The sequence below is a fragment of the Sebastes umbrosus genome, chromosome 12 (assembly GCF_015220745.1).
Source record: "Sebastes umbrosus isolate fSebUmb1 chromosome 12, fSebUmb1.pri, whole genome shotgun sequence".
Classification (NCBI taxonomy): Eukaryota; Metazoa; Chordata; class Actinopteri; order Perciformes; family Sebastidae; genus Sebastes; species Sebastes umbrosus.
Window position 1 is genome coordinate 25212784 of NC_051280.1, and position 12556 is coordinate 25225339.

At 41.2% G+C, this 12556-nt stretch overlaps 1 protein-coding gene across 1 annotated transcript; it reads right to left on the minus strand.

Annotated features, from left to right (window-relative positions):
* Window positions 1–1047: 1047 nt before the first annotated feature.
* Window positions 1048–10524, minus strand: LOC119498692 (protein zyg-11 homolog). The gene is made up of 14 exons (XM_037787733.1): window positions 10337–10524; window positions 9252–9417; window positions 8097–8896; window positions 7744–7884; window positions 5809–5985; window positions 5612–5676; window positions 5244–5340; window positions 4937–4987; window positions 4296–4457; window positions 4155–4202; window positions 3033–3233; window positions 2869–2921; window positions 2417–2514; window positions 1048–1433 (listed from the first exon to the last, which is right to left on the minus strand). Exons 1-14 carry the CDS (start codon window positions 10337–10339, stop codon window positions 1261–1263), a joined length of 2235 nt encoding a protein of 744 aa, XP_037643661.1. The 5' UTR covers window positions 10340–10524; the 3' UTR covers window positions 1048–1260.
* Window positions 10525–12556: the final 2032 nt, after the last annotated feature.

A 12556-nucleotide genomic window follows, 5' to 3' on the forward strand; every position in this document is an offset into this window, starting at 1 on the left:
ACTAGATGTTTCCTCCTGCTTTTAGTCTTTATGTTAAGCTAACCAGCTGCTGGCTGTATCTTCAAACTCTCAGCGAGAAAGCGAGTGAGTGCACTTCCCAAAATGTTGACCTCTTGGAATTTTTTTTTTTTCCACTTGTCTATTTGAGACAGTCTTTCTGCTTTTCTGTCTCATGTGTCACTTGAATATTGATGAGGTCTTTGAGCCACAAACTTAAGACCTAATTAAGGCAATGCACACCACCACTATTGGCCTTTGGCTCCTATGTCCACCTTACCACCTCACATGCAATGTTTCCCACATACAAACCCAATGCCAAAGTCACCATGCATGCTATAGTAGCCTGTAACCTACAGCCCCTGGAAAGCAGTGGCATTTTCCCACACTTGTCTTGCCTTGAACTTCTCACGGTAACGTCGCACCATATAGGGAGCTTGACCTTTGATCCCACAGGACTGCCACTGTTGAAGAGGTAGTTAAATGCTGACCCTGGATCTGTTCACGCAGCTCTTTTCTGACCTGTAGCCTACTGCTGGCAGGGAGATGACTAACCTCGCTGAATCACAAGCACCCAAAGTCTATTTAATACATTGCTTTGATTTCCTGTGGGAGATTTAAAAAATGTGAATTAAGGGGATTTGACACTTAAAAGTTGAACATGGTGGTATAACTCAAATATTCACGAGAGGTTGTTAATCCAAAAGGATTTATTAATAGGCCAACTTGGAATAGACTGTGGATGCCTACAAGCCGTTCTGTCTTCCAGCTGTGTTACATAAAATATAATGAATTCATCACCGAGGATACCACGGAGGAGAGAGGAACTTATTTTCGAGCATGACTGCTTTATAATGCGGCCATCTACACAGACAGGTAAACACAGCAGATTCATGGTGATTTGGTATCTTGCTTATGTATGATATGAATCTAAATATCTGAGTGAATATTTTACATAAAGAGCTTAAGGGCAAAACAGCCCTGGAGCTACAGTACCAAAGCGCCCTCTAGTGACAGGTGTTGGTGCTATGCATGATATACAACACAAGCTTTAGTCTCTAAATTCAGTTTATTTAGAGCACTTCAAGTTTATTAATTTGACCTCAATAGTACAAATATTAATTAGGACCTTCACTACGTCTGTAAACATTTTTTTACCTGATGGATTTTAACAGTTTAAAAGCAGATAATGACAAATAACTTTTTCCCGACCAGTGATCATACTCTGCATATAATAAATTTAATTAAATCTTTTCACTTTTGTCAAAGGTTTCGAGGCCCCGTCTGGTTGCCGGAGTGACTCTGGTGTTGCTCAACCATACGCAAGATGCTGTCAGTCAGTCCTTTAATGTCGCTGTGTGTGTTGGGATGTGCAGCCAGAGCCCTCAGAAGTTCAGTCACGCCCTCCGCCTCCATCATGCTGCTGTAATGTGAAGCTAGAGGATAGAGAGGAGACGTGATAAGAACATGAGAGGTATGGAAGCTTACAGCGATTGAGCCCACCACCACTTGAATATAAATACTCTGGAGAAGCCTATGAATCTATTTAAAGGGGACATGTCGTGAAAACTCACTTTTTCAGTGCTTGTGCACATACATTTGGATATCTGGAGAGCCTACCAACCTACAAACTGTGAAATAAGACAACGTAGTCAGTTTTTGTGGGCTGCCTGGATCCGAAAACACGTGATTCAACAAGCCATTCAGATTTGCCTCCCCTTCCTATGTCACATGCAGACTCATTAGAATATATCACCCACAGCTTGAGAACTACCTGTGCGTTCCAATACCAATACTACCGTAACATTAAAGCATGTAAACATGTTCCAGTAGAAAAGAGAATACAAGTATACACCTGAAAACAAACATGATATGTCCCCTTTAATATTGCATAGGGTGCAATATTTATGGCAAATGTAAAATAATGAAAGATGGCAATCAACTCTATCAAAATGCATAGGATGCAATCAAAGATTATTTTCATTATCGATTAATCTGCAGATTATTTTCTATTTTAGTCTACAGAAAAATAATGAAAAATGTCCATCCTAGTTTCTCAAAGTCCAAGGTGACCTATTTAAATGTCTTGTTTTGTCCGACCACCCATCCGAAACCCAAAAATATTCAGTTTAATATCAAATAAAACAGAGAAAAGGGGGAAATCTTCATATTTGAGAATCTGAAAACAGCATTTTTGGATGAAAAATTACAAATTATCAATTATCAAAATAGTTTCCGATTACTTTTCTGTAGTTCGACTTATCGTTTAGTCAACTAATCTTTGCAGCTCTAGTATTATAATACATGCACAGTTCTGTATGACAAATTAATCTAAATATGCTTGCTGACCCCTATAATTCAATTTTATAGTTAAACTTCCCCTCAATAAACCCCACAGTAGTCTGTTTGTGTGTCTTACTGTTTTGACTGCAGACCAGATGTATGGCCCAGACTGCCCACAGCTGCACCCCCGAGGGCTGCCAGGTCTCAAGAAGAGGGAAAAATGGCTGGAACGACCTGGAATGTGGTGGACACAAGGAGACGGTACACTGGGATTAAAAACATTGTACTTTTGAGTAATTCTGAATTTGTTTTGTGCTTGAATGAGCCAGACAGTTGATTTTCGTTGGCATCAATGCTACCAAGGGAATGTAAACTGAGGTGTCACTCGCAGAAAAGTATTTTCAACAGAAAATGCATTCTTGTGATTGTCTGAGGTTTCTCTATCGCCGATATCCAAATAAATGAAGAGAGAATGTGAGATCAAGTTTTGATGTTGAATTGAACAGACAGAATGAGTAAATGCATTAAATATGACGCTACTTCTAAAAATCTGTCTTTCTGTGTTGTCCAGTTCGCCGTTTCTCTCACCTGTAAGAGACCATTTCTCTCTCGAGTTGGGTCCATGTCATTATGGATGCATGCTGCAAAGAAAGAAAGACGCTTTGAAAAGAGCCAAAGGTAAGTTTGACTCCATGTTAAAAGCAGACAAGCATCCAAAACTTTTTGCCTCTCACACACACACACACACACACCAGCTCCTCCAGTACGGTGCTGAGCAGCTCGTCTCCCAGGGTCCAGGCCTCCGGTCTGGAGGCAAGCTGTGCCAGGGTCCCCCCTGCAAAGTAACGCACCCCCACCTCCACCTGGGAGTCCTGCAGCAGGTTGAGGATGTGTTCCAGCAGGCCTTCCTCCATCAGGTCCGCCTGTAAAACCTCCACCTCTGCTATGTTGTTCTGCAACACAGAGAGACAAATGATAGCGGTGATGACAGCGATGATATTACGTCAGAATGCCTGCAGATGGTTTTAATTTTATTCCCACTGGTCAAATCATGTTCAACATTTGGGGTCAATATGTGAATATTTGACAAAACTCCCTAATTAAGATGCTGCCTGATGTCCTGGATGTGGGAATGATTGCAAAAAGAAAATGAGCACAAGCTGTAAACACTAGCTGTATAAACAAGAACATTCAGTACTGTTATGGAGGACGGACACTGTCAAAATCAAAATAAATAAATGACTCGATAAATATGCCATTAAATAAACCAGAAATAATATTAAAAATAAATGTAGGCATTATTTCATTGATAAAATGTGACATAAATTGATAATTCTATTTTAATTTGCTTCTTTATTTATTTATCTTTGTATTATTTATCTTACCTATCTACTCTTCTATTTAATTTTAACTTTTATCTATTTATTAACTTTTAAATGTATTTATTTATTTGAAATTTATTTTATGTATTTCTTCATTATTAAATCGCATGTATTTATTTATATTTTTATTTCTGCATGATCGTGCCTTTGAATTACCCCCCATTTATTTCCCCAAACTTGTATAGTTAGTCGAAATAATACAAAGATAAATAAATAAAGAAGCAAATTAAAGCAGAAATATCAATTTGTCACTTTATCAATTAATTAATGCCTACATTTATTTTTAATATTATTTTTGGTTCATTTAATGGCATATCTATTTATCGAGTCATTTATTTATGTATATTTGATTTTGGATCAGTCCTCCATGTACTGTGGCACATAATTGAAAAACACGTTCTGAACTAATAATGACACACACACACACACACACACACACTCACTCACTCACTCACTCACTCTCACACACACACACACACCCACTGAACCCACCAAGAGGCCGAGAACTTTCTGCTGAACGGCGGGTTCAGTGTAGTAGGTCTGCAACACAGAAAAAGGGACGGCATGAGACGATGTTTGGGTGCATTTTCTGCATTAACATGTCTATCAGTGTATTTCTGGGGCTCTTTATACCTCAAGAACCTCCTCGTACAGCTCCAGGCCCTGGCACTCTATGAAATTGCGAGCAGCGGCAGGCGTCTCATCCGTCAGATTCCACAGAGCGCTCAGGGCGAACTTCAGCGTGGTGTCCACCACTCCCGCCATGGCTTTCTGCTGCACGATAGCCAGCAGCTGCTGTGAGGACGAAGAAAAACACGAGACGGAGGTGAATGATAGAGAAGGGACGAGGAGATGTAAGAGCCAAAAATGAAAGAAAAAATATCAAGTTCTGCAAATAAATTTGTAGATACAGGAAACATCCTTTGGCAGTATTGAGTTCAACTGTTGGATACAATGATTTACATATTAATAAGTGGCAGCAGACATACAATAAGCAAGAACAGTTGAAGCGTAGAGAGAAGCTTGATTACATACACAAAGAGCGAAATAGAGAGGTGAAATTGAATAATGGAGTAACAGTAAATCGTGAAGGACGAATGCACGGAGCAATGAGGTGACAGTGAGTAAATGACTGTATATACAGAGTAGGTAATGGAAAATATATCGGGACTGGGAGAGAGGGAGAGAACTAGAAATACACTCGTGCATATCTAGTGCTAAGCCAGGCCCGTTGTGTAAGTTTGAAACTAAACACCCTGAAAGTGTTAATGTACCTTCATGATAAAGACGTCGTTGCCGAGCTGAGCAGTCTCCTCTCTGGACAACTGCAGATAAAACAAATGCGTAAAATGAGTGCTTCTTTGAATTCTACATGTTTTCCTAAATGTCAAACAGGAAGAATTGTACATTTATCGCACAAGGAAATTGGCCCCATTTAACTAGACTTAATGAAAGCATAAAGCTGGCTGTTGTGTCACAGAGGTACAGAAGGTGACTGGGGCTCTTAACAGGTGGGACTAACAGGTGCATTGCTATTTCCCTGCAGCAGACTAATGCACAGTAAGTGAGCAGTGTGTTGACCTTGGCCACCAGAAGGGAGATGACAGCCACAGCCATCTGGAGGGTTGCATCCTCGTGGCTGTGCAGCCAGTTGATCATCAGCGTGGCGGCTAAATACCTGAATCACATCATGGATACAAGCAACACAGTATTACAAACATACTGTATATAGGAATGTAGAGAGGGAAAATCTGACTTCAGGTCTGCACTTTTACATCTGGAGGAACTATTTCTTTTGGCACTTCCATTTCAAGACAAATATGTATTTTTGCTGGATCACAATTTGTTGGAAAAGCATTACAGTGCCACTCTATGAGCGCACTAATTATCTTGGCTAATGCATAATCTCATCCATCATATTATAACTGAGAATAAAAAAATTAACTAACTTGTCAAAAGGGACTTCCTGAAGGATGTAGTCACTGCAGAGTGCCAGCAGGCAGTTTTTTTGCACCTGGAGCGATGGAAACAGTTTAAGAATGAAGAACAGCATGGGTGTAAGAAAATATGAGTATGAATACTGTCTGAAGGTGTCAGAATGTATGTTGTGTAACTACACGACATCATTATGGATCTATAATCTGACCTGTTGGTGGCTGGGGAAGGTCTTCATGGCGGACAACAGCTGGGTGACGGTGGAGCTGAGCAGGCTGACGGGCATGGCCTCCGCCAGGTCCTGAGTGGTCAGGTTGAACACGCACGCCGTGGCCACCAGGTGGACGTGCAGGGAGGCGGGGTGGCTCTGCATCCCACTCAGCACAAGCTACAGGAAACAAGAGGTTGATTTCAAAATTACATGTGCTTCAGAATAAGATGAATGTAGGGGGTGAGGGGTGTGACGTATTCTCTTCTTTCCCTCTGCTACGACCATTTGGGTGTCAGCTGTTTCACTGAACCTCCATCAGTAGAGGACAGTGACATCTCCGAGATATTATTAGTGTGTAACCCTCCCACCTCCTAAAACTACTCAACAAGACAGCTGTGAAGTTAAATTGTACCATTTATCTGCAAGGTTCTACTAGAAACTGCCTCTTTCCCATCACGACTAAATACAGTAATTATAATGTCAGGTCAGAGAACAATTTTAACTTTAGCTGTACAGTTTGTTCAAACTGAGCTTGAAAATGCTTGAAATGCTCCTTACAAAGGGGAATGGGTTACAAACAAATTAAAATATCTGGTTTACTTTTTTATATCTCACTGTGTTGTGTAGAGCTGGTCTGGAGGAGGAGGCCCCTCATTAAGTCGTGATGGGTGAATATTCTACACATTGCCTTTTTTTTTATTTTAAGTCTACACTTTAGCATTTTGAATGCTACTTGAGATGTGTTTTCCTTTTCTGTGTAGTGAATTCCTGTGCTCATACTGTATGTGTTTCTTTTGGAAAAGTCTCTTCTTGAACAGGAAATCTTGATCTCAGTGACATTTCCTGTTTAAATAAAGGATTAATTAACTAAAAAAACGACAGCATCTCATCCTGCAGAGAATAAGTGGAGATATTGTGCGACACAAGAGTAAAACATTATACTATACAACAAAGAAGGAAGGTTAAACACGCTTCAGCCACCTCAAAAGGAATAGTAGGCCTGTCCGGTGCTCACAGAGTAGTGCAATCTTGCAACAGGAGAGACTTCAGAGAGCAGTTCTAAAAGCACACTGGAGAACACGGATTTAAGGCAGTAAACTTTATTAAATACTAACGTTTCGATGCAAACTGTGTCTTCATCAGAGTAAAAAAAAAAGTGACTGATGAAGACGCAGTTGGCGTCGAAACGTTAGTATTTAATAAAGTTTACTGCCTTAAATCCGTGTCCTTCAGTGTGCTTTGGAACTGCTCTCTGAAGTCTCTCCTGTTATCATACTATACAACGTAATTATTCTTATAGCCTGGGTCTTATCGGGGTTTGGCCAGCATTGCTATCTGTATTAAAAACAGATTTAACCCGATCATTCAGGTTCAACAATCCCCCAGGTTAACCAAACTTACTTGGGAAGAGAAACACAAAGGTAAACCGTAAAATGATCTAAACTGTCATTTTTAAACATCAGTCACAGTTTGCAGATTGTTGACTTTTGGCGTGTCCAGTTTTCCTGCTCCCCCGCAGTTTTACCTTGAAATAAAGCGGTTAGATAATCTGTTACAACATACAGTACACGTGTACGTGTTGGGTGTTGTTTTAGGAATTACTTTTGTGAGTACAATGTCATCATAACCAATAGGCCCTTTTCACATGTCGTGTGACATGTCGTAGCAGGTTAAACGCATGTGTAATTGATAATATGAATTATAGTCCCATTCTGTGTAGTGTGTCAGCCATTCCAGTGAGCCGGCATGCACAATACCAGGGCCCTCAATGGAACAGGGCCATAATTAATGCTGTTAATTCCCCCTGTATTTACCCTGCAATGACATGTCTGCTGTGAAAAGGGCCACTAGGAATGATGTCTGAAATGACAAAAATAAGACCTGCATTGTAATAACTAAAATACCCTTTAAAGTTCTTAATGTTAACCATAGTACCTTTAGCATATCTGGCCGTGGTTTGTCACTGTTGGTGGTTAGATTGTAGAGATGGATGAGGGCCTCTCGTATGAAACACTCGCGGTCTCTGTACCTTCTCAGGGCCTCAGACACCTGGTTCTCATTAGCTTCTCCAGTTACCTGAACATACACAGCAGATCAGCATCGTCAAGAGGGTAAGGAAATGCAGCGGGCATTTTCAGCACATATACAAACAGACTCCAGTCAAAGACAAATTAGAAACGTATGCGAGAGTCGAGCTCATGTGTCTGCCCATAATGTTCTCTGATGTCCCGACATCTCATAGTATGACGTCAACTCTATGTCCCATGCTAGCAGCATTAGCTCCTTACTTTGAGGTTTTTCTGTGAAGACAGGACGTCACAGGAGCTCGCCCCGGTGGCTAGCAGACCCAGGAAGACCAGTCCACCTCTGGCCTCTACAAACGCTCTGACTGCTCCTTCACTGGTTCTCTTCCGTCCAGAGATATCTAGAGAAACAAGGGAGGGGAGGACCTGTGGACTCGCCTCCAGAAGCTGCCGCACTGTCTCATCCCCGTCTCTCCCGTCACTGTCATCCGCAGAAAAATGGTCCTCTGAAAAGTCTAGATGTCTGAGAGAGTGAAGTTGGTTGAAGACAAAGAGCAACCTGGCAGGCGACATATCCAGCTGCCGCAGCCGGTGGGCGATCAAAGATCTCAGCGTGTTCTTGCAACCGAGGAGTGCTGTAAGCTTCGAGACGGCACTGCCGGAGATGTCCAGGCTCTCCAGCTGAGGTAGAGTGCAAATATCCTCAAGGACGACATCAGTCAGGTCTGTGTTGGCGAAGTTGAGCGTCCTCAAGCCCTGCAGGGAGCTGAAGCCAACACGGGTCCCTCCATCCTCCACCACAGACTCCCAGTCCACCTGTAGCCCAGCTAGGGACAACCTCTGCAGGCTGGATCTGCACTCCGGGTTGGAGGCCAGGCCTGAGATGATGTTGGCCCCGGTGAGGCCGCCAGACGCCCAGGAGGCGTCTAGTTCCTGGAGCCGGTGAGGGCAGAGGGCCAGGCGGAAAGCTTCTGCGGACACTGGACAGCAGCGCATGGAGGCTCGCCGCAGCCGGAGCTCTTTGCAGTTTCGGAAAATCCCAACAGTTGTGTCATTCAGTATCCCTTGTAGGGAGAAGGAAACAGAGGGACGTTGTAGGAAAAAGTAGCATCAGTTTAACCACATTGATGTTTATGGAATAGACTTTTCCCACCATTTCAGCCTGGAATAGCACACTGTGAAATAATAAATCATATATGATGATGGGGTAAGTTAATGTATCTTTTGTTTATACAGGAAATTGTGTGCCTGAAGAATTATAACTAACTGAAGGTCATAGGTCAGTCACTCTTTGTGGTGTGAGCTCATTGGTCCCTTTTCTACAACTTGCCACAGAACTACAATCACTTGGTCGCTGCAGCAGCCTCTCAGTTGTTGATATTGATCTTGTCGGAGTCTTTTTCTGTTCTCCTGACCTACCTTTAGTTGCCATCTTATGCAGTAACTGGTCTGCCATCTCCTGTGGGAAGACTGGGGCCCAGCTGAGGCACATGGAGCCGTCTGCTCGCCTGCTGCACAGAGCGTCCAGGCTGCCGCACACCTGAGTCAAACAGAGGTCGCACAGGGCCTGGGGGCCCTCGTCATCCTGCAACACATCAGCAGGTAAGAAGACAAGACATCAACAAGCAATTCTGAAAGTTACAAATGGTCCCCCCTTTAAGTAATTTATAAATACTGTTAAACTATCAAAACGCTCAATATACAGAGAAACACACACACAGCCCATATTCAGAAATTGTGCGTTTGAAACAAGCCTGTCCATTTGTGATGTCACAAATATACAATATTTAGACCATTACACGATTTAAACATAAAACATTCCAAATGCGTCCCAGTTTATTTCCTGTTGCAGTGTATGTGAATAACATCAGCTGACAGGAAGTAAACATGGACCCAAACTGTTGCCTGGCAACGCAATTCCGTTGAAATGCACTAAAACGGAGCGTTTCAGACAGAGGGTAAATACAGGTATATTCAGACAGACAGTGTGAGGAAAATAAAGTTGTTTTTTTAACATTACAGTATGTAAACATGTTCTTCTAGAAACACAAAATACAAGTATGAACCTGAACATGAGCATAATATGGGACCTTTAAAATCAAATTGGGTCCCTTTTCAAAGTGTTATTAGTAATTCTGTGTTGTGCAGGTTGTCAAATATCTATGCATACATATGTTTAGAGGTTTTTGCTTTTAGTTTGTTCATGTTAAATACATTTTGTGAGGTTACATATATGCCCTGACAGTCTCCTCTTCCTTCCTTCAGGCTCAACAGATCCTCAGTGATACAGGATCTCTAACGCTGCAGGAGTCTAATTTTATCCTCAACACAGCACACAAGCTAAAGCCCGTTTAAATCACCTAATCCAGCCGCTCTGCGTGTAGGACTCAGTGGACTAAAGCAATGCTATAGGTGTGTAGGCTAAAAGCAGTTTGTCATTGACACAAAGTTCACCACAGTATATAAACGCTCACTACATTTATACATTTGGGGGTCAAACTCACCATGATGGAAAAGTAAACAGGAAAAACAAATAATAATAACTACAACACGTCGTTCAGCACTAATTTAAATTAAAAAACGTCATAACTTAATCCATTTCGTCCCTTTAAATCAAAGAAAAGTAAAGGTATCTTCTGTTTTGTTTACAGACTTTACTGCTGTCAACCGTCGAGTACCAAACGTCACCAGCTGACCGCCTCCTATTGGTCAATACACATGACGTCACCGAGGGCTTGTGTGGCTGTATGTTAGGTTGTTAAAAGAATTAGCTTGTTTATTCATGCTAAGACACTTTTAATAAGACAAGATAAGATATTCCTTTATTAGTCCCAGAGTGGGGGAATGTGCAGTGCACAGCAGCAAAGGGGATAATGCAAAAAAAACAAGATGCATCAGCTAACACAGTAAAAAAAGAGCTAAACAAAGTGTGACAAAATATGAAGCATTTAAATAGAAGGAAGTATAAAAATAGGATCAGTATATACAGTATTGGCAATAAACAGACTATTAACAAAATTGAACAAGTGGAAAATGATATTGCACAATATGAATGAATGAATGAATGAAATTAATGAAATTCCACCTGAAAATACAAGGTTATTGTCAGTTTTTGGTGTATAAGTGGTCTACTGGGAGCAGTGCTCTTTAAGTTTATAACAAAAAAAATGTAAAGTTGCAAGCTAAAATGCATGGAAAAATGACATGAAGATAAGATATGATAAGATATTCCTTTATTAGTCCCACAGTGGGGAAATTTGCAATGCACAGCAGCAAAGGGGATAGTGCAAAAAAACAAGATGCATCAGCTAACACAGTAAAAAAAGAGCTATACAAAGTGTGACAAAATATGAAGCATTTAAATAGAAGGCAGTATAAAAAAAACAGCAGTATATACAGTATTGACAATAAACAGACTATTAACAAAATTGCACAAGTGGAAAATTATATGGCACAGTGAGAATGAATGAATGAATGAATGAAATTACACCTGAAAATATCAGGTTATTGTCAGTGTTTTGGTGTGTAGTGTGGTCTACTGGGAGCGGTGTTGGTTGTGGAGTCTGACAGCTGCAGGAAGGAAGGACCTTCACACACTTTGGGTGGAGCAGCCTGTTGCTGAAGGAGCTCTCCAGTGTTGAGATGGTGTCCTGCATTGGGGTAGGAGTCATTATCCATCATGGATGAGAGCTTAGCCATCATCCTCCTCTCTCCCACCACCTCCACTGTGTTGAGGGGGCATCCCAGGACAGAGCTGGCCTTCCTGATCACTCTGTCTAGTCTCTTCCTGTCCACAGCCGAGATGCTGCTGCCCCAGCAGACCACTCCATAAAACATGGCTGATGCCACCACCGTGTCATAAAAGGTCTTCAGGAGTGCCCCCTGCACTCCAAAAGACTGATCCCTATTTACTCGACTTTTAACCATCTACTATCTATCTACTGTACTTCCTTATATTCATACAGGCAGCAGTGGAATGTAACTTAAGTAAATTTACTCAAGCAGGCTACTATATTTAAGTAGGCCTACAAATTAGCCTACTTTTAGTGTTTTATTATAATTCTACTCCACTACATCTCAGAGGCAAATAATGTACTTTTTTACTCCCCGACATTTGTCTCTCATCTTTAGTTACAAGTTGCTTTTTAGATTACAATTTTTCATACATTTCCTTTCCAGTGAAAACAATGTATCTCCAAATTTGGTGATTTTTAATTGCATTTTTTTTCTTCTAATAAACTGAAGGATTAAGTGTTTCCTGTATGTGTTGAGAACATTCTCCTCCTTCTGAAGCTAAATAAACTATTGAAAAGCCTCTTGGATCAGCTGGAAAATGCTTCTTCACAAAGCTGAAAACAAGGCTGTTTTTCTGACACCAGGCAAAGTTGACTTTCAGAAAACATAGTAAAACACTGACAGGGACCATTTTTCTGCATAAGTACTTTTACTTTGACATTTTAAGTACATTTTGCTGATACTTTTAGTGTGGCTAAGTGAGGTTTTGAATGCAGAACTTTGACTTGTATTGGAGTATTTACACAGTGTGGTATTGATACTTTTACTTAGGTAAAGGATCTGAATACTTATTTTTCCACCGCTGCATACAGTATTTCTATTCAGGGTTAAATGGTCCTGCTAGAAGTGTGAAGGTGGAGGTGGTAATAAACTTGTTTAACCACAAGGAGGGGCTCACAGAGAGAGCTGGATATTTACCAGTGTGACAG